The sequence below is a fragment of the Pipistrellus kuhlii genome, unplaced genomic scaffold, assembly GCF_014108245.1.
Source record: "Pipistrellus kuhlii isolate mPipKuh1 unplaced genomic scaffold, mPipKuh1.p scaffold_m20_p_1, whole genome shotgun sequence".
NCBI classification, from domain to species: Eukaryota; Metazoa; Chordata; class Mammalia; order Chiroptera; family Vespertilionidae; genus Pipistrellus; species Pipistrellus kuhlii.
Window position 1 is genome coordinate 160,283,341 of NW_023425404.1, and position 23,046 is coordinate 160,306,386.

General features: G+C 37.7%; 1 protein-coding gene and 1 pseudogene across 1 annotated transcript in view; both read left to right on the forward strand.

Annotated features, from left to right (window-relative positions):
* Positions 1-2,032: 2,032 nt before the first annotated feature.
* Positions 2,033-11,717, forward strand: LOC118723649 (annotated as a pseudogene).
* Positions 11,718-12,441: 724 nt separating this feature from the next.
* The window catches only part of TMPRSS11A (transmembrane serine protease 11A), a 43,478-nt gene continuing 32,873 nt past the window's right edge, over positions 12,442-23,046 (forward strand). The window contains exons 1-2 of the mRNA XM_036414958.2: positions 12,442-12,635; positions 20,830-20,951. Of these exons, the coding sequence (XP_036270851.1) occupies positions 12,625-12,635; positions 20,830-20,951 (133 nt within the window). The 5' untranslated portion in view covers positions 12,442-12,624. The remainder of the gene's footprint in view (positions 12,636-20,829; positions 20,952-23,046) is intronic.

The window sequence follows — 23,046 nt, forward strand, 5'->3', positions numbered from 1 at the left end:
AGACAGCATGATCTACTCCATCACTCACTAACACTGTAGAGTGGAGACTAGAAAATTGCAAAGCAACACTAAGCACACAAAGCTGCACTGTCCAATATGGTAGGCACTAACCAAATGGGGCCACTTAGATTTAAATTAGTTTAAATTAAATACAATTAAAATCTCATTTCTTCAGTCATACTACTCATATTTTAAACACAAAATAGCTACCTTTGGCATATTGAGCAGTATGGATTATATAATTTCCATAATTGCAGAAAATATTATTGGACACTACTGACCTAAAATATTCTATGCAACTACTTAAATCAGTAATTTTCAACCTTTTTCATCTCATGGAACACAAAAACTAATTACTAAAATTCTGCAGCAAACCTAAACATGCACTATATATATTTTACCAATCTGACAGAAAAAATTGGTATAAATTTGATTCATTCACACCGGACAGCTATTGTTGTGTTGACCAGTATCACATTTTTATTTGACACTAAGGGAAAAGAGGCCAGTGCCCTGACTAAATGGGTATTGCCTGTTTTAAAAATTCTTGCAGCATACAGGTTGAAAAATACTGACTTGCATAATCACTTATTCATCGAATAAACATTATTTGAGGCTCTATGTGTCAGACATTGGGTACTCTAGACACTGGGTATACAATTGTGTACAAAACCAAGTCCTGTTTTCAAGATCACATAAAAAGGTAAAAGTGTGTTTGATAACTGCTGGTGAAGTAGCAAACCCTCGGAGTGTGTGTGTCCCCTTTCAGACTCTCCTTCCTCTAGGGCACGTTTCCCAAAGTGTGGTACGTGTACCCCTACGGGTACGGGAAGAGTTTGGTGGGGGTACGCGTTGCACCGGAGTTTGGTGGGGATGTGCACTGCACCATGCTTAGCTGAGCCTAATTTTATGTTCTCATGAGTACGAGGGGTACTCAGTGTTACGAAAATTATAGAAGGGGTACACATATGTCAAAAGTTTGGGAAACACTGCTCTAGGGGAACTGGTTCAGGATTGGAGAGGTGAATCTCTGTATGAGTACAGCAGGCCCACCAGAGACCCACAGGTAGATGAGAGTGATCAGAAATCACTTTTCAACCTTCCAAAGATCCCAGAACTTTCCCAATTAATGGTATGTTAAAGAATCAAAATAAGTTATTCATTGCTTTTAAAAAAACATATTTCTTATAACTCAAAAAGATATATAATTCAACCAAAGAAAAAAGTATCAAGTAATGAAGAAGTAGCAGAGTCACAAAGTTAAAAATATTAAATGACGTTTTAAGGAAGGGGCCAACCCAAATAAAACAAAGATTGGTATGTGCAATATGCTAATGTCATTTTGGTTGCCAGAGAGGAGGGAAGGGTGGTGATGAGTAAGAAGGGGAAAAGGAATAAGAGGCACAACTTCCAGTTATAAAATAAAATAGAATAAAATAAGTCATAGTGATATAATGTACAGCCCATGGAATACAGTCAATGATATCATAAAAGTTGTGTACAGTGATAAGTGTTACTAGACATTGTGGAGATCACTTCATAATTAATAAATATATAACTGTTGATTAAATAGGTTGTACACCTGAAATTAATATAATATTTTATGTCAACTATTCATGAATTAAAAAAGAAAAAAAAAAATGCTGCAAGATACTAAGAAACTTAGACCAAATGTGCTACTATACTGCCATCTCCTGGTCAATGTTATTTTAAAAATATATTTTATTGTCATCTCATTTCAAACTATAATTTATACAATCTGTGTCCCAACATAGAGTAATACAAAGAAAAATCTGGCAATCTCTCCCAAATTTTCTCCTGAGTTAATAAAAGTTTCCAGTTTTGTATATCCTTTCATGGTTTTTTTTCTTTGTTTATATAAACATAATCTAAAGGATTTATCTACTTAAAAAATTATATATTTTTATCTGCCCCTCTCTCTCTCATTTCTGCCAAATTGGTGAACTAGCATAGCATACCTTCTCCCTCCAAATCAATCCAATCAAATAAAGTATATAAGAAAGCAGTAAACATGAATTCTAGGCCAGGAAATTATAATAAAAGTGAGAGACGAGGAGATGGAGGCTATCCTGAACTGGAGTACGTGTGTGGGTGGCAGGAGCCTAGAGTGGAATAAGTGAATATTAAAGGAGCAATTTCAAAGCTCTACTTTTTCATCCCTCACCCTGACCCCCAACACCCTTCCTTTCCCAACGTTGCCTTGAGACAATGTTCTCCTGCTTTTCATACCAGACACGAGTCCCAGCAACCCAGGCTGCCGATTTTGGACAGTATCAAGGCACAACAAGAGGATGGCCCTCTGTGAACCAAGCAGCATAAACTGGATTACATCAAAACTTAAAACTTTTCTGCCGAAACCGGTTTGGCTCAGTGGTAGAGCATCGGTCTGTGGACTGAAGGGTCCTGGGTTCGATTCCGGTTAGGGGCATGTGCGTTGGTTGCGGGCACATCCCCGATGAGGGGTGTGCAGGAGGCAACTGGTTGATGTTTCTCTCTCATTGATGTTTCTAGCTCTCTATCTCTCTCCCTTCCTCTCTGTAAAAAATCAATGAAATATATATTTTTTAAAAACAACAAAAAAAAGTAAAACACTTTTCTGCATCAGAAGACACTATCAACACAGTGAAAAGGCAAGCCATGGAATTTGCAAATCATATATTTGATAAGGAATAGCCAAATATTTAAAGAGTTTTGATACAATTCAACAACTAAAAAGCAAACACCAAAATGTAAAAATGGGCAAAGTATTCGAACAGATATTTCTCCAAAGAAGACATAGATATATCAATAAGCACAATACAATGCTCAACATCACTAATCATTAGAGAAATGCACATCAAGATCACAATGAGATACCACTTCACACCCATTAGTAGAGTGAAGAAAGGGAAAGAAGGACTGGTAAGAGATGTGGAGACAGTGGAACCCTGTGCATTCATTCCTGGTGAAATGTAAAATGGTATAACTGCTGTAGAAAATGTTATGGTAGTGCCTTCGCCCATTTTGGCTAACAACAAAAATACCATGGGCTAGGTGGTTTAAACACAAATAATATATTACTCACAGTTACGTAGTCTGGGAAGGTCAAGATCAGGCACCAGCAGATCTGGTATGTCGTGAGATCATGCTGCTTGGTTCACAGAGGGCCATCCTCTTGTTGTGGCCTCACCTGGGAGAAGAGACAAGAGCTCTCTGGGGTCTCTTCTCATAGGGCATTAATCCCATTCATGAGGGTTCCACTCTCATGACTTAATCACCTTCCAGTGGCCCCACCTACTAATACTATCACATCCAGAGCTAGGGTTTCAACATACAGATTTTGAAGAAATTTATTCAGTCTACTACAGGTGGTTCCTCAAAACATTAAGCATAAAATTGTCATATGAAACAACAATTCCACTTCTGGTTATCTATCCAAAATAATTAAAAGCAGGAACAAACAGATACTTATTTATATACCATGTTCACAACAGCGTTATTCTCAATAGCCAAAAGGAAAAGGCAACTGAAAAAGCCATTGACAGACCAATGGAGAAACAAAATGTGGTGTAGATTCATATAATGGAATATTTTTCCGCCTTAAGAAATCAGAACTCTCTGGCATCTGCTATAATATGGATGAACCTTAAGGACATTGTGCTAAGTGAAATAAAGACATGCTGTGTGAGGTACCTAAAGTAGTCAAATTAATAGAGACAGATAGTAGAATGGTGGTTTCCAGAGACTGGGGGAAAGAAAAATTGGAAATTAATGTGTGATGGGCACAGAATTCCAGTTTTGGAAGATGAAGTTCTGGAGATAGATGATGGTGATGGTTGCAGCACAATGTGAATATATTTAATGCCAAGGAACAATATACACCTAAAAACGGTTAAAACAGTAAATTTTGTTATATGTATATTTTATCACAATAAAACAAGAGAGTGCCTGGCTGGTGTGGCTCAATAGTTGAGTGTTGACCTATGAACCAGGAGGTCACAGTTCAATTCCAGGTCAGGGCACATGCCCAGGTTGCTGGCTCAGTCCCCAGTGGGGGGCATGCAGGAGGCAGCCAATCAATGATTCTCTCTCATCACTGATGTTTCAAGCTCTCTCAACCTCTCCCTTCCTCTCTGAAATCAATTTTTAAAAATTCTTTAAAGGAGAGGCTCTTTTGTTCAGCTAAGGAGAGGGCTGTTGGCGTCGGCCTGTTGTACGCCGCTTCAGTGAGGGGCTCAACTGCTGCCACTGGCCTGTTGCTTTTCTGGGCGCCACTCTTCCGGCCCTCCCCTCTCCCCCACCTCACCTCCTGCCCCCATCCCTGACATGACACACTAGTAGTGCAGCACCGATTCCTCTCTTGCTTTTGGGCGCTGCTCTGAGCAGTGTCACCCTTTATACCAGAAAACTGGCGGGCACTATGGGAGAAAAAACAAAACAAGAAGAAAGTGGAGGAGGTGCTAGAAGAGGAGGAAGAGGAATATGTGGTGGGAAAAGTTCTCGATGGTGGAGTGGTAAAGGGCAAAGTGGAGAACCTCCTCAGGTGGAAGGGGTTCTCAGATGAGGACACACGTGGGAGCCAGAAGAGAACTTGGATTGCCCCGACCTCACTGCTGAGTTCTTACAGTCACAGAAAACAGAGACAGATAAATCAGAGGGAGGTGAGCGCAAAGCTGACTCTGATTCTGAAGAGAAGGGAGGGGAGAGTAAACCAAAGAAGAAGAAAGAAGAGCCAGAAAAGCCTCGAGGCTTTGCCTGGGGTTTGGAGCCAGAACGGGTCATTGGAGCTGCAGACTCCAGTGGAGAGCTCATGGTCCTGATGAAACGGAAAACCTCTGATGAGGCTGACCTGGTCCCAGCCAAGGAAGCCAATGTCCAGTGTCCCCAGTTTGCCATATCCTTCCATGAGGAAAGGCTGATGTGGTACTTCTGTCCCTCAGAGGATGATGACAAAAAGTATGACAAGAGCCAGGACCGGTTTGGCTCAGTGGATAGAGCGTCGGCTTGTGGACTGAAAGGTCCCAGGTTCGATTCCAGTCAAGGGCATGTACATTGGTTGCAGGTACATCCCCAGTGGGGGGTGTGCAGGAGGCAGCTGGTCGATATTTCTCTCTCATCAACATTTCTAACTCTCTGTCCGTCTCAGTTCCTTTCTGTGTAAAATCAATAAAATATATTTAAAAAAAAAAAAAAAAAAAGTATGGCAAGAATTAACTCTCTGGAGTACCGGCCCCTGTCACATCTGACTGTGGGTTTCAAGGGGGCAGGGAAGGAGTTCTGCTTGTCCTGAAGTGGCTTGAGAAGATGTCCTTTGAAGAGCCAATATCGTTTCTGTGCCCTACAGCAGCCCAAGTGCTTTAAAGCCATCCCATGCTGCGTAGGTTGCACACACATCCACAGGGAGGGGAAGGAGAATAAGTGTTTCAAGGCAATTCATTCTGCACTTGGCTGAGAAAAGCGAAGGGCCTTTCATAAAGGACAAAACTTGCAGAATGAATATGTGTGAGAGCAAAAAGATACTGTAGATCTTCAAAGAGCATCTCCACAAGCCACAGCCTTCTTCTCTAATAATGTTAACTGCGTTTTTACAGCGTAGCATGTGTGCAGTTTTTGGCTATTACTGCTGTATTATTTGGGGGTGGGAAGGGAGAGGAGTAGGGTTGTTTTATTAAAATTTGGGACCTGGTTGCATAAACGGTGATTCACTTTAAGACACAAAACAAAACTTCTTTTTTTTTTTATTCTAAGAATTAACTAATACCCAAAATGCTGTCCTGACTCATAAAATCCGTCAGTTATTGACATCATCCAGTCCTACATTTAGAACTTCATTGTAAAATCCTTTTAGGCATGTGTTAGATTTCTGTGAAAATGTTGTTTAAATGTAAATTTCATATAACACTGTCAGTATTGTTTTAATAAAACTATAGATTTAAAAAAAATCTTTTAAAAAAAGTAACAAAAGAGAGGGACAGAAAATGAGGGAACACAGAAAGAACAGAAAAGACAGCCATATGGAGACTGAGGCAGAGACTGGAGTTTTCAGACATGAGCCAAGGAATTCCTGGGGCCACCAGAACATGAAGAGGCGAGGAAGGATCCTTCCTAGAGCCTTCGGAAGGAGTGTAATACTGCTGACACCTTAATCCCAGACATGTGGTCTCCTGAACTGTGAAAGAATTAAATTTATGTCTTTTAAGTCACTAGGTTTGTAGTAATTTGTTCCAGCAGACTCAGGAACCTAATACAAAATGTATGAAGAAGGTCATCAGCTAAGAGTGGGAATGAGAGAGTAGCTGAAGGGGTTTGAGGAAAATAGAGAGGTGAGAAATTGCCCTGGATTATGGGAAAGTCAATAGCTTGGAAACATATAAAAAAAGACTGCCTAGGAGCTACTTTAGGATCATAAACAGGAACTTAAAATGAGGTAAATTGGTTTTTGTGGTTTTTCTTACAGATCTGTATATTGTACAAAGGTACAGGTGAAGAATCATAGATACTTGGATTTATCCAAGGTTATCTTTTCATCAAGAGAGTACAAAGTAAAAGACAAGAAAACAGTTGATGATCTATGTAAAGAAATGATTTTAATGATTGTCTTCTTTTGTAACTGCTCTCATCTCCAGGTACCTATAACACACCCTGACACATCATAGGTACAGAGCAAATATCTACTTAACCAATTACTAAATGGCATGGTATTTACCATAGTGGGCTTCTCCAAAATGAACGTAACACAATAGAGTCTGAGCTACCTCACAGATAAACCTTGCCACACCACAATCTCCTGTGTGTGGGTCCATGAAATGCTCTACTTGTGAGCCTAGTTTCCACTAACATCATGACTTCTAAGCTTTGTGATGCTTTCCACCTAGTCCCTTCTTACATGACAACACTTGTTTGTCACCTGGTATCAATTCTGTCACTTCCCATTAGGAGAGAGAGAACAAAAATATCATTTGAAGAGAAATATTCAAAGAAATATTATATAAATTATATTCTCAAAAAAATGGAATTTACATCTCCAAGAAAAGTATATTGCCATTGTTGATATAATCCTTATGCTGCATTTATCAAAACTCAGCATTTTTAGTGAATAGTTCCATGAATTTTGGCAAACACATACAGCCTATAACCACCACCACAAAATAGAAAACCTTTTCATCATCTCTCGTAGTGAGTGCTTCCCTGCCACCATCGGACTCTGGAAATTCTGATCTGTTTTGTCCTTATGAGCATTGTTTTTTCTAGAATGTCCTATTAATGGAATCATGCACTGTGAGCCTCGATTCTTTTACTCAGACTAACTCTTTTAAGGTAATCTCATTTTATTTTCATATATGTTACAATTCTGAGAGAAGAGAAATTATTTCCAGAAAGCTAATGAACCTACTCAAAGCTGTAGTTATTGAGGGTCAGAAATTTGGTTCCAGTTGCTTCAAAGTTGTATGTTTCTTGTTCACTATGCCATATTGCCTTTTGTTAGCTGATGGTTTATACAACTCTCACTACCAATTCTTGAATTTAGCCATTTAGTCCTCTACCTTCCTGCAAACAAAGACCAGAAAGCTAAGAAGACAGACATCAGGGCTAATAGAGGCTGACTAAGCAAACTTCCTGCTATGTTTGCCATGCTGACATTGGTGCAGTCACCATGCTATCTTAATACCGTTAACGATTCAGTTCTTACATGTGCCACTAGTGTGGGGAGCATTTTTCATGCATTCTTTCACTTAATTCTTACAACAGTCTGGAAAGCTATTATGAATTCCATGCCCAGAGGCGGAAGTTTAGGTGCAGAAAGGGCCAACCAGCAGTAGTGTCAGGGAGCCAGGATTTACAGACAAAGGTGTGTTTTATTTTTTTATTTTTTAAAAATATACATTTACATTACTCTCAAATTTACATGGAAATTCACCAATAGATCTATTAAAATTAACAAATTTTAACATAGATATTATATAAATTATATTCTCAAAAAATGGAATTAAACTAGAGCTCAAAAGCAGAAAGATAACTGAAAAATCTCCAAATAATTGGTAATTAACCAGCATACTACTAGTAATGTGTATTTTCCTCCAAAGTCTGGGCTTGGGAAAGGAACCAGGCCTTCAGCCCCCTACAGTGGAAGTTGCTATTTAGTACCAGACAGTGTGCTAGGCAGTGCCACATACATTATGTTATTTAATTCTCACAAAAGTGGTAAACAAATGGTATCAGCTTGTTTCATACAGGAGAGCACATGCTGAAAGGGTTTTTGTAGACTGTTGAAGTTCACCTACTATTAAAAAGTCAGAATTCCATTCTAAGTCCATGCCTCTGTTTGCTATCCCTTGAAGCACTATGTCAGTGGGAGAGGAGGGAGGGGAATGACAAGGAGGGAAAAGATGGAAGGAAAGGAAACAGAAAGGAAGGGAAGGTGTAGCTATGTGTGCTTCTTCCTTGTTAGTTCAATCGAATGAGCTTCCCTAAGGGTTTATCTGAAAAACATTAGCTAAGGAAATATATACAAATAAGTCAAGGACTTCTAACAAGATTAGCTGATGTTTCTGTAATGCTTCCATTGCACAAGGCACTAATCCAAGCATTTTACCCATATTAACACGTTTGTACTTCAAAAAGCCCTATAAGGTAGTCACTAGTATTATTTCTATTTTATAGACTACTACAATTTGAACACTGGCACTCTAATTCTAAAGAGTTTGTCCATGTACAGCATGATATGCACAGTACTAAAATTATTTCAAATGTCCTCTCCCAATGTGTTAGAAGCAATAACTGAAAAAAAAACCTTTGTTTGAATAGTATTTCCCTTTAAATGGGTACAATTTAGTTGTAAGATTATAATCAAGGCTAAGCAGGGTGTTCATACTTCATATAGTCGTCAAACAGAGAAGGTAGGGAGAACCAAGATAGTGGCATCGGTAAGCACCTATACTCACTGTCTCCAACAACCGCATCAAAATTACAACTCAAATACAGAGCAACCATCATCCAGAACACGTGTCAAACACAAGGCCTGGGGGCCAAATCCATCCCGTCAGGCCTTGCAATGTGGCCCGCACCGAGCTGTCATCACTGCACTCCGCTGCGTTTCCATCACAATGACAGTTTATGACTGTTCAGCAAACCATTTGGCCCGCGATTTAGGCTGGATTTTAGATTTTGGCCCCTTCTCTGATTGAGTTCGACACCCCTAATCCAGAACCACTGGAAAGCTGGCTGAAAGCACACTGAGACTGGTAGGAGTGCAGAGGCACAGAACAGGCTGGTCTGGCACCCACCTGTGCTGCTTTTTTAATCAGGAGGGAGATCATCTCTGCAAAGGCCAAGCAGAGGAGCCAGGAGTCCCAGCCCCACACGAGACCCCCACAGTCCAGGGTCTCAGAGCTGGGAAAAGAAGTCCCCATAACTATCCACTATAAAAAACAGTGACACAGAGGCTGCTGGAGCCCCAGCTATTCCTCTTAAAAGGACAGTATCATGAAGTGAACTTACAAGGTCCTGCTTTCTCTAGGTTCCAGCTCCAGGGAGAGGATCTGAGGGATAAATTTGTCTAGCATCAGGGCAGGAACTTGTGGGTGGCTCTCTCTCAGACAGAGGTACTCCCAGGGATCATTGTTCCTGTGCAGGGACCTCCCAGGTTGCAGGGCTGACTGGCAGCCATTTCTGTTTGCTCTGCTCTGGTGATTCCCTAAAATACCACCTCATTCAATTTATTGTATACAATTCCACCCAAGCTGCCTGCAGCAGCCTTTGCATATAAATGGCCTGTCCTTGAAAATCTCATACAAGCTGCAGCTGGGTCAGGGAGCCTCAAGCCTGTCAATAAAAGGCCTAAGACCTGGAACAAGCACCAGCCTGCCTTGCTTCACAGCTGGGCCTCCTCTGAGCACTTCCATATCCAATACAAAGAGGAAGAGTCTATAGATCTCTCTGTGGCCCGGGGCCGTGGCTGACTTTACACCTCTCTAGAGACACACAGCCAGTGTACCCAGTGGTCAATGTCAGACCATACCAGATTATAACTCTACACATCCATAAGCGACATACTCAAGGGGCAGACTCAGTGAGCACCAAAGCCCCACTGAAGCAAATCCTGCTCCATAGGGGTGTTTCCTGAATGGTAGCTCTCCCACTGTAGTCACAGCTGGTCCTCATAGCCAATTCGCCTGGAGGTCAATTTCTCCCAGTGATGCCAATAGCAATAAAGGCTCAACTGTAACAAGACTGGACTCATAGCCCACAAAGGGGTGCACCAGTTCAGGTGACTGGAGAGGCTGAGAGCTAGTGGGCCCTATAGGACATCTTATACACAAGGCCACTCTATCAACTCAAGGAGACTTAGCAGCTACTCAGTACATTGAAACAAACACAGGAGAACAGCCAAAATGTGGAGACAAAGAAACAATTCACAAATGAAAGAAATGGAAGAAAGGTATGATAAAGAGTTCAAACCCACAGTTGTAAGGTTACTCAAGAATCTTCTAGAAATCTGTAAGGGACTTAGGGAAACTTTCAATGATCTTAGTGAGAAGAAATTAGGCATACATTGACTGAAATAAAGAATAATATACAGGTATTCAACGGTAGAGGGTTCTGAGAATCAAATCAATTATTTGAAATATGAGGACGAAAAAAACATCCAACCAGAAAAGCAAAAGAAATAAGAATCCAAAAATATGAAGATAGTGTAAGGAGCCTCTGGGACAACTTCAAGCATACCAACATTCACATTGTGGTGATGCCAACAGAAGAGAGAGAGCAAGATATTGAAAACCTATGTGAAGAAATAATGTTAGAAAACTTCCCCTACCTACTGAAAAAAATAGACTTACAAGTCCAGAAAGCACAGAGTCCCAAACAAGAGGAACCCAAAATAACCACACCAACACACATCATAATTAAAATGCCAAGGGCTAAAGACAAAGAGAGACTATTAAAGGCAGCAAGAGAAAGACAGTTAATTACCTATAAGGGAGTACCCATACGACTGTCAACTGATTTCTCAACAGAAACTATCCAGGCCAGAAGGGAATGGCAAGAAATATTCAAAGTGACAAATACCAAGAACCTACAACCAAGATTACTCTACCTAGCAAAGCTATCATTTAGAATTAAAGATCAGATAAAGAGCTTCACAGAGAAGGAAAAGCTAAGTGAGTTCATCATCACCAAACCAATATTATGTGAAATGTTGAAGGGTTTTCTTTAAGAAGAGGAAGAAGAAGAAAAAGAAAAAGATTAAAAAAAAAATATGAACAACAAAATAGCAACAAATACATACCTATCATCAACTGAATCTAAAAATCAAAATAAATGAATAAGAAATCTAGTGAATAAACTGGAGGATAAAATAGGATCAGAGGCATGGACATGGAACAGGCTGACAGTTCTCAGAGAGAAGGGGCCGGAAGAGATTAAACAAATATCTTATATGCATATATGCCCTACTTATAGTCACAGACAATAGGGTGCTGAAGGCCTGGGGTGGGGCAGGAACTGGGTGGAGGAAGGCAATGGGAGGTGGGGGGACATCTGTAATAATCGCAACAATAAAGATTTATTTTTTTTTTTAAAGAAGAAGATAGATCTGTATTTCCTGACCTAGGAAGATCTTCAAAATACTAAGTGGGGGGGGGGGGGGGGGGCTCCAAAAAAATGGGTGAATATGATGCTTTTAATTTTTTTTTCATGTGTTTTTTTTACAGATATAAGTGTGTGTGTAAATACTTAGTATGTTCTGTAAAAAGAGAGGTCTTTTTAGGACAAGATCAAACAGGACTTTAGTCTCATTTCTAATGTTTCACTATTCACAAAGAGCAGGTATTTATGTTATTTATCTAATGCTCTAATTAAAAATTTTCAAAAATGTTATTTGTTTCTCTTATCTCTTTTTTTGTTTTCTTTATGCTGATAAATCTCTCTCCATATATAGAAAGACATATTTGTGTAATATACACTAGTACAACATAAATGTAAATTGTAATATAAATTTATTATGTAAAATCATTTTGGGGAAAATCTGATTTGATATAAACTTATTTAAAAACTCTCAGAAGTAGATATTTTAAAAGAAAAATTATTATGTATTAATAAATTCACTATATCCTTGTGACACATGGAGATAGCTCTTTTCAACAAAAAAAAATGTAAGGAATATTTCTTGAGTTATTTTATAAATATAAGTTTTAAGAATATCTGGTTGTTTTTATTTAAAGCATTTATGTGAAGGCTTTTTTAAGATATCTGTATACCTACCAGTAATCTTCTTTAAACTCTTAATCCTACTGCATTCCTTAGGTGTTTCTCATTCAAATCCTTCCAACCAGTTTCTTCTCCTTTGATGAAATTAGTCAATACTAAAAAAAAAAAAAAAAAAAAAAAAAAAAAAAGATATTGCTTTCTTGTTGGGACTATGCTGTCTCTGAGCTCTTCAAGCTGTTCTATGGGTTGAGACTTCTCTGTTCAGACTTGTCAAACTAGTTTCATTTCAACTACTTGTAATTTGTTTCCTTATTTCTTGTAGCTGTAGACCTTTAATATACTAGAGATGTCATATAGTTGATTAGGAAGTCGAGTTCAGTGGGTGCATGCTTCCAAGCACATATTTTTCTCCTGTGGATGATGTTGCGGTAAGTTCAGCTTTGTTTTGTAAATGACTTGTTTGCTGTGCTGTGTGTCAGTGGCTAGATTCCTGGTTTGTCAGAGGTTCCTACAAGGTGTCCTCAGTGGATTGAATCTCCACTGGATTTTGTGAGATGTTTGAAGTTGTTATAACAGCTGGAGTAATTAATCTCTGTATTTGAAATTAGTGTTTTTGTATTTAAAGATCATTGTGAGCATGACTGCACATTGTCAATTTCAAATAGTTGGGATTTTAGAAGTTAACGAGAAATATATTACCTTGCATTCTGATTGATTCTGATTTTGGGGTTCGGGGAAAGGTGTTCATTTGTTTTTGAAAAGCCTATTAGCAATCTGACAAAATTTAGCTTCTTTGGTACTTTCCCTTTAGTTGCTTTTCCTTGTACCTTAAAGTTAGTCCCTGGGAACTAATGCAGATTGGGAGGCCAGTAACTATAGAGGCACCTGCCTTCATCATAGAACTGTCAGGACTTCTTAGGGGAAGAAAGATAACAGGAGACCCGGATTGGGGGAAAAACATGTCTATTGTCTTAAAATTTTTCTATTAAATATTAAGAAAAAAGAAAGCTATGATTTCAAGTTGTTTCTGTTTGTTTGTTTGTTTTCAAATGGGGTTTGCTACACGCAAAGGAGAGGGAAAATAAAATTTCTTAATATAACTATACATAATTAAAATAGTGACTTTAAACATCCATGATGACAATAATACTTCACCATTTATGCCATTTCAAAACAGTTATATTTATGTTATTTCATTTAATAGCCAGGACACTCTTGTGAGATCAGTAGAAGAGGTGTTGTTAACTATGACTTTAAAGTGAGAAATCTGAGGGAAACAGAAATGAAGAGGCCTCCCAGGTCTACAGAGCAGTGTAATGACAGAGCCGGAGAGCTGCACTACGCAGCTCCTCAAGTCCAGTCTTCCCAGACTCCTGCAGAGGCTCCAGGAGGCCAGGGCTCCACCGGGGACATGTCAGAGATGAGAACTTGACTCTAGATTGGCCACTAAGTTAATGCACTTTCCTTGGCTTCCTTCCCCACTAATAAAACCCACATTTGTATCAGCACTTTAGTGAGCACATTGCAATTGTCAAAGCTTCTCTGAGATCCTGAGAACAGGTCTAGAATGCTTCACACATAATTGGCACTCGGTAAATATTTGGTGAACACATGAATGAGTAAACATATCTAATTGTTTAGCATTAATGTTTTGCTTATTAAACTTTGTTGATTCTGAAACTGTATATCCCATGTTCATATAAAGCAGTAGTTCCAACCTTTCATATTCACATTCCCCAAATTATTCTTTAAAGAATATGAAGTCTCGTGATTATAGATAGCCAAAATCATTTTTTCTAATGAATATCTGTATTTATAAGAATGTGTTCAGTTTTAGGGAAGTAAATTATAGGAATCATTTTGGAAATCAATGCTCTTGTTTAGGGCACCCATAATATTTATTGTTAAAGAAAGGGGACAGTAGGAATCATCAAAGGTTTATGGTTCCTTTAAGATAAATTCAAGGAATACTAATCCAGGATTTAGGGGATTTGCAGGAGGTGGCAGGTCACACTAACAAGTGAATCTAAGGACTGAGGCAAAACAAAAGCTTAATAATTTCTGGTATCCCCACTTTTCAAAAGTTCATGATATGCCACTACACTTTCCAAAAAAATCTACATTAGTATCTGCTTTTGTTAACTGAAAGAAATTCAAAGAGGACTTTCACTTTTATAAAAAAACAAAAAAACAAAAGAAAAACATGAAAAGCAAAAATAGCATTCAGTGTTTGTTTTGCAGTGAGCGTCAAAAGTGGCATCACCAAGCTCAATCTAGTTTATACCGGCCATGTATTTACCACTATAATTTCTGTTCTTAATTCATGTAGGTGTTACTTTTAGTTACTTTTAGTTTACTTTTATGTGTTATTTGGTATGATCTGGTAAGTTATTTTGGGGGCCTGGGAATGAACAAAAATGTTCCTTACAAATTATTGATAAATGTTTCCTCCCTTTTTGCCATTTATGCTTATCAAAGGTGTCATAGGAATGCTCCACTTTCAGAGAGAGGGGAAAACCAGTGCCATGACATCCTATATCTCACCTACATTAAGTCTACAATATGTTCTACAATCACACTCACCATTCCTACTTCTCAAGGAACAAGAAATACAATGGGGACCCTTGTCAAATATAATTGGCCCATAAATTCACTGTTTCTGCTCTATGGAACCTTAGGTCTCTTCTCTATGGGTTTAGTGACCCTGTTCTCTACATCTCAGAGATATCTTTAGTGTTTGAACTTTGCTGTGAATATTCACTTGCTTTTAGTAATATCCAAACCCCTACTCTTTAAAAATGTATTAATTGGGAGAATTACTCCCTTAAAATCTTAATTATTTCCATTGTATAAATAAAATACTAAATGACTTCATCTGAGATTGTCCTTTTCCCATAAGTCTGCATATCTCTCTCTTCCTATAGCACATTATGTTTGTCATTGCTAACTAAATGCAAAAATTAGATTCTTCCTCTCCATTTTTATTCTTTAAAGGAAAATATCATCCTGGGAAAGTCTTTGCAAACATTTACATTTTACATTTTAATTTCATTCTGAATACTCATTTTAAACAATTTGTTAATTTGCCAAGCCCATTCTCTAATATATTGAAAAAAACAGAATTAATATCAAAAGAGCAAAATAAAACCTTCATGATTCTTACTGATTACTAAGCTTTGTGAAAATGATCAATTTTACTTTTTTTTTAATTTTTCAGCAATCTCATAGTGTTTAGATACTGTTAGATACTATTATTATTATTATCTTCATTTCATAGATAAAAAAGTAACTGGCTGTACATTATGCCAGGTAGTAAAGTGAGGAGTTGGGATTTGAGGAAATCTGGAATCAGAGCTTAACTGTTATGATATTAAAACTGCTTTTCTTGTTTTTGTTTTTGTTCTTTGGTTTATTTGTTTATAATTTTCAAGCCAAAATATTTTTTTTAATTCAAAAAAAGCTGTGGCAACAACTACATGAGATAACCCATATGAATACTCCTGGCCCACAGAATAAATTTAATATGTGCTAGAGTCCTTCATTACTCACGTCATTGCTTCACATCTCTGGGCCATATTTTTTGTCACTGTTTTTAGGTGGGACAATTGAAATTCAGAAAAGTCATATAAATTTCTCATGATACATGTTAAAAGTTACTAGCAGGACTGAAGCCAAATTCTTCTACTCTAAAAGATGAGGCCATATCTACAATATAGGATGCCTTCCGAACATTTGTCCAGGCAGGTGAAGACTTAAAGGAATTTTTAAAACCTTTGTGTTTTTCTTCACTTTCACAACACTTTGACACGGGCTGTATGGGGCTTTCCCCCAAACAATTCTGGAGCACCAGGTGTCCTACAGTTCAGTTCAGTGCTGACAGTAATCAGAATTAGCACAGATCCCCTGGGTGAAGGGCTCATCCCCTTCAGGCTACCCTGGCCCCACTTCAGATGCCAACTCCTCTTCTGGGTTTCTACTCACTTTTTTTTTAATGTTGCTTGAAATTTCACACATTATTCATTTGGGTGAATAGGAAGCTTGTTCTGAAGGGGGGAAAAAATCACTCTCAAAGGGAAGTTTGATATCTCAGAGAAAGATGGGCTTCTGAGTACTAGTGGCAAAAATTAGTGCCGACTGACTGTATGAATTGAGCAAATTATTTGCCTGTAAAATGAAGATAAATAACTCTACTGACAAGAGTGTTTGCAGAGGTTCTCAACCTCTCTGATGCTCTGACCTTTTAATACAGTTCCTCGTGTTGTGGTGACTCCCAACCATAAAATTATTTTTGTTGCTACTTCATAACTGTAATTTTGCTACTGTTATGAATCGTAATGTAAATATCTCTGTTTTCTGATGTCAGCCCTGCTATTGGTTCTCATGACCCACAGGTTGAGAACAGCTGTGGTAGAGCCTAAGACAATTGGAAAACATTACAATTCATTAACAGTAGCAAAATTACAGTTATGAAGTAGCAACAAAAATAATTTTATGGTTGGGGGTCACCATAACACGAGGAACTGTATTAAAGGGTCACGGCAATAGAAAGGTTGAGAACCACTGGTTTAGAGGATGAAAGATTACAAGATATCAACAACTCCTATAAAGTCAGCCCTTAATAAATAGTAGCTCTTGTTCTTATTATTTTTATTATTAAATGGTCATTCTAAAATAGTCATGCATTAGGTCCCCACAAAAGGATGCTTTTCTGTAACAAATGCCTGATATTAGTGGCTCAGAGGGAATGATGATTTTCACTGGTGAAAGGAGAGTTCTGCATTTTGGTTCTATAAGATCTTTCCTCCAGAGGTGGGAACCAGCTTGGAGAAAGAGGAGCATTTTTCTGCACCAAATGGCTCCCAGGAAGTTAGTGCACTTAGCACCTTTGTTCAGTTACATTAGGAGTTAAATAGACATCTTAGTTGGCCCAGAAGCTAACAGATAATTTCTTTTAAAATCAGATAGTATATTTTACACTTCAAAAACTGTCTTTATGAAGAGTTATGAGACCATAATCTATCTGTAAATTGGTGCTTGTAAAACAATCACATGTCTCTACCTGCATTTGTGTAAATATACCTACAAGGAAGCAAAAAGCCCTAACTGGTTTGGCGCAGTGAATAAAGCATCAGCCTGAAGACTGAAGGGTCCTGGGTTCAATTCTGGTCAAGGGCACATACCCAGTTTGTGGTTTTGATCCCCAGGAGAGGGCATGAAGAAGGCAGTCAATAAATGACTTTCTCATCATTGATGTCTCTCTCTTTCTTCTTTCCTCTCTAAAATCAATAAAAATATGAAGCAGAAAAATAATCTTGAAAAAGGAAATATTTGGAGCTTGTAGATAAAATTATAAAGGCATGTGGTTAACTGTTGAGTGAGCCAAAGTTGCTGCCTTCAGGGAAGGCCTTTCTAGAAAAAGGTAGATCCATGTGGAGTAGAGGGGGGCTTTTGCTAACTCACATATATAGAACTCACATATGAAGCCCTCAGGTTAGAGCATGGTTGCTGAGGAAATGAAGATCCCAACTCTGATCATTAACAATTCATACTGCTCTATGTATTCTTCAAGATACATGTCTTTCAATCTAAAATATTGCAAAAAGCAAAATTACCAAATTATTCAAATTATCGCATATTTTTATTGATTACATCTTTGAAAAAATCATGCCATGAATATACTGAATAATCAAGCTTAATGAAGGTATAATGGATATGAAAAACTGGATTTCATGGAATGCAGATTGCCTCATCCCAATGCATATGAGGGGTTAATTTTAGCTTTCTTTCTATTTTAATTTCCAAGGGTTCACATTGCATTCCTCAAATTATTGCTTGGGAAAATACCCCTTAATCTTCTAATTGAATGCTTAACAAAGAATTCCATTGTAATGAAATAATTCTTCATCATCCACACAATTTGAGATTTAAATCTCATGCTTTTTTATGAAGTCTATAGATTTCTGTCCATTTTTATCGAAGTCATAATATTTTGTAATAAATTTGTAAGATTCTTAATCCTGCATGCACATATTCCTTCTCCTATTTATTCAAGTGAATATAGGTGCTGCTGTGAAGGAATTTGGCAAATATAATTAAGGTCTGAATCAGTTGATTTTAAGATGGGGAAATTATTCTTGTGGGCCTAACCTAATCAGGCGATTCCTTAAAAAAGGACTAAGCTCACCCTGGTCAGGTGGCTCAATTGGTTGGAGCATCGTCTCATACACCAAAAAAGTTGTGGGTTTGATTCCTGGAAATTACCTAGTTTGTGAGTTCCATCCCCAGTCATGATTCGTAGAGAAGGGAACTGATGGATGTTTCTCTCTCACATCCATGTTTCCCTCTCTCTCCTCTCTCCCTCCTTTTCTCTCTCTCTCAAATCAATAAAAACATATCCTCAGCTGAGGATTAAAAAAGGACAAGGCTCTACCTGGAGAGAAATTTGGAATATGAGAGAGTTTAAAGTGAGAGAAATTCACCATCACTGGCTTTGAAAATGGAGTGGGCCAAATGGCAGAAAGATTTAAGTTCATAAAACTCCTTGAGTTCTAGCCTTATTTCTTTGGTTCTTTGTGTGGTGTGTGTGTGTGTGTGTGTGTGTGTGTGTGTGTGTCTGTGTTTAAATGACTTGGATACTGATAAGATTCTCTGAGAAAATGAATGGTTAAATGTATAAAGAATAAATGAGTGAGTGACTAAATAACTATATAAATAACAAACATATTTTTAAAATATATTTTATTGATATTTTACAGAGAGGAAGGGAGAGAGATAGAGAGCTAGAATCGTCAATGAGAGAGAAACATCAACCAGATGCCTCTTGCCACACCCCCTACGGGGATGTGCCCGCAACCAAGGTACATGCCCTTGACCGGAATCGAACCTGGGACCTTTCAGTCCACAGACTGACGCTCTACCACTGAGCCAAACCGGTTTTGGCAATAATAAACATATTTAAAAATTAAAATGCAACCAATGGAAAAGCAGTCTGGCCTTGGGGAAAAAAAAATGGTTGAAAGAGTGAAAATTCATGAGTTTAATATTATTAATGGTTCTATTATATTAGAGAAATGACTTTTTCTTCTCTGGGCTTCAGTTTCCTCATCTAGAAAATGCATTAAACTATACTAAGCAGTCTCTAAATTCTCCCTCATATTTGAATTTTTAGACTTTAAGCCATTTAAAAGAATAAGTAATGTTACTCCCCATGGATCTTCTGCTTTTAGCTCATATCATCTTAGTTCTTGTCCATCAGAGGACACACTGCCTTTCCACAGCCAGTTAAAAATAAAATATAAAAAGTAAATGGAGTAAGATATTCTTCTTTTTTACAGTGTATAAATTTACCTGCCACAGTTTTGAACCCACTCATTTACTGATGGACACTTGGGTTGTTTCCAGATCTTAGCTATTGTAAATATCACTGCTATAAACATAGGGGTGCATATATTCTTTCTGATTGGTGTTTCTGGCTTCTTAGGATAGATTCCTAGAAGTGGGATTACTGGGTCAAATGGTAATTCCTTTTTTTTTGGGGGGGGGGGCGGTGGAGGGAGGAACTTCAAACTGCTTTCCACAGTGGTTATACCAATCTGCATTCCCACCAGCAGTGTACTAAGTAGAGTTCCTTTTCTCCACATCCTCACCAGCACTTGTTGTTTGTTGATTTGTTGATGGTAGCCATTTTAGCAGGTGTGAGGTGGTACCTCATCATCATTTTAATTTACATCACTCTGATGGTTAGTGATGTTGAATATTTTTTCATGTCTCTCGGACATTTGTATGTCTTCTTTGGAGAAGTGCCTATTCAGGTTCTCTACCCATTTTTTAATCAGGTTGTTTGTTGATATGGATGAGTACTTTCTTACCCTTTGAGAAATCATGGAGGGACGTGAGAGTATTATGCTAAGTGAAGTCAGCCAGTTAGAAAAAGACAAGTATCACATAATCTCACTTATATGTGGAATCCAATGAACAAAATAAACTAATGAACAAAAAAGATCCAGAAACATTAAAGCAAGTAACAGGCTGACATGTTTCAGAAGAAAGGGGAGGGATATGGAAGAGATTAATCAATGAATTTACTAGTATATTCATAGCCTATACACAGACAATATTGTCGGGAAGACTTGGGGAGGAAGTAGGAGCAGGTAGATTGGATCAAAGTGGGGGAGGAAAGGGAAACATTTGTAATACTTTCAACTGTAAAGACAAATTTTAAAAATGTAAATGGGATTATAGATTTGAAATCACTTTGTATACTCTAAAAGGGTAGACAAATACCCTTAGATATGGTTTTTAAAAGTACCGGAGAAAGAAGAAATGGTCCTTTTTCAAGCATGCATGCTACTTTGGACCACACTGTTAAGGAAAGTCAGATCTGACCACGACAGAGAGCCATCAATAGAAATAGAAGTAGAAGACAGAAGCAATATTCTAGATTCCCAAATTTTTATCTTTTCCACACCTCCCCTCACACCAAGATGACCTTGACCAAAATGGAAGACAAATATCGTCTTGCTGGGAAAGGTAAGCTAAAGCAATTTTTACTTATTCAAGGAGTATCAGAAAGCCTGTAACAATGACTATGTAAGAGTTACTGGTGAGTTTTCCTTTATGCAGACCAGTAGGATTTGGCACCCGAAGCCGAAGTTTGAAACCATGGATGATTGCCCTTCTGGTTGTGTTATTGCTGATTGTGGTGGCAGTGACCATTGCTCTTCTGGCTCACTTCTTAGTCTCTGGTAGGTAAAATTATGGATTTCACTCTGTTTGAGTTCATTTTTCTGTAAAGCTTCACTCGCATACTATGTAAATGTAGTTTCATCCAAAAAACATTTGTACTTTTACCTGTAAATGCCCACATTCTGAATATTTTTATTTATTCAATTATTTCATCAATAACTAATAACTGAATGCCTACTATATGTAATTTAATTACTTTTCTGAGTATTCAAGATAGAGCATTAAGCAAAGCAGACCAATTCCCTATATCTTTGGAGCTCACAATCTAGTATTCTTTTGAGAAATACACAAAAGATCAAAGATAGTAATCATAATATATTCTAATCATCATTGTACATTCAAGGAAAAAACTATGATAAATTACTTACTAAATTTGTAACTAAAATTGGCTCTTTTACTCATCATTTTTCTGTCCACCAACATTTCAAAGCTAAAAGCAAAGCACATGTCCAAGAAAATAATTAATTTTTAAATGACTGGTAAACTATAAATGTGACACAATGTTTTCACTAATTTTTAGAAAAAAATTTGCCATCTCCAAAATAATATTCAGGGATTTTTTGCATTGCCTAATATATTTATAATCACACAAACAATGCATTTTAGAATTGTGTCTTCTAACATGACATTTTTCTCCACACAGAGTAAAATCTATTTACGTTTTTTTGACAAATCTCTACAATGTGACTGACCCAGATTATGTGATATAACAACTACCGTGTTTCCCCCAAAATAAGACATCCCCTAAAAATAAGACCTAGCACAACTTTGGGAGAAAAAATTAATATAAGACACTGTCTTATTTTCGGGAAAACAGAGTAGTTCAGGCTGCTAACTTGAATGGTCTTATCTGCTGTCACTTTCCTCGAACTTGATGAGGGACTGAAGACTCGGTTATGAGCTTTAAAGGGCTTAAGAACATAGTTCTGGCTCCAATATAACAATCCAACCTATAGTTTACATGATGGGAAAGAGTTTTAGGTCAGTTAATTTGATTGCACAAAAACTCCTTTGCTATGATTAAAAAGATGGATCATTGTGGATTGTATAAATAAGTATCAGGGGCACTAAAAAAGCATTCCAGATCCAGAGATGTCCCACTTAGGAGAGAGAGACCATCCCGGGACCCCTGTTTCTTTCCTAGGTCCCTGGGAAACCCTCATCATGTCCTCTCTGTGCCAGGCTCCCCAAGGAGAAAGGTTGTTTTGTGGTTGCTCTGTGCTCAATTTTTAACTCTCTCATAGCTTTCTTGCCCACCCACCCTTCACCTAGAGGCGTTGATCCTGAGATTACCAAATACCTCAGTTTTTTCCACAGTTCTCTGTGTTCTCTGCTTTCTTACTAGTTCATTCCAGTTACACACTGTTCTCACTACCAACCTGATAGTGTTTCCCTGCCTTTGTTTTCATGTATTTCTTAGTGTGTTTGGTTCTCACATTACAAAATAAAATGTATAAAGATTTTTATTTTAAAAATTAATTAAAAAAATAAGTGAAAATATCAATAATAGGGCTCTAAAATTAAAAACAATTGCAAATAATGCCAATGCAAAAACTAAACCACATACATGTTATTTTCAAAACTTGAATGTCAAGAGCAAAACTCTGGCTATTAAATAATAACAACAATGCCAATGCAAAACAGCAAAATGAGAAATCAGAATTATGGACATATTATTATTTTTAGCTACTAAATGAGTCTCTTTTGTTGCTGGTGTAGAGTCCTTGGATTTGCTGCCCAAGACTTTGCAGAAGACTGGAAGCTAACAGATGCTAGCATGAGCAGGAACATGATTTAAGAAGTAGCTTGTAATTGTTTTTAATTTTAGAGCCTTATTATTGATGTTTAAATTTTATTTTAATTAGTAAAAAAGGGTGAGATGTAGAGAGCTGCCTGAGAAGGCACATGGACATTCTTTTAATTCTTAACAGCTGAGACCAAGGGCACTGGCAGAATCCTCTTATCAGTACTGATTTCTTAATCCATGTGCTTGGAATGAGGAACAAATAGGACCTGGACTCACCCTGATGCTAAATCTTGAACCAAAAAATAGGGAGCTTATCCAGATTTTGATGAATAGGATCTGGGCACACC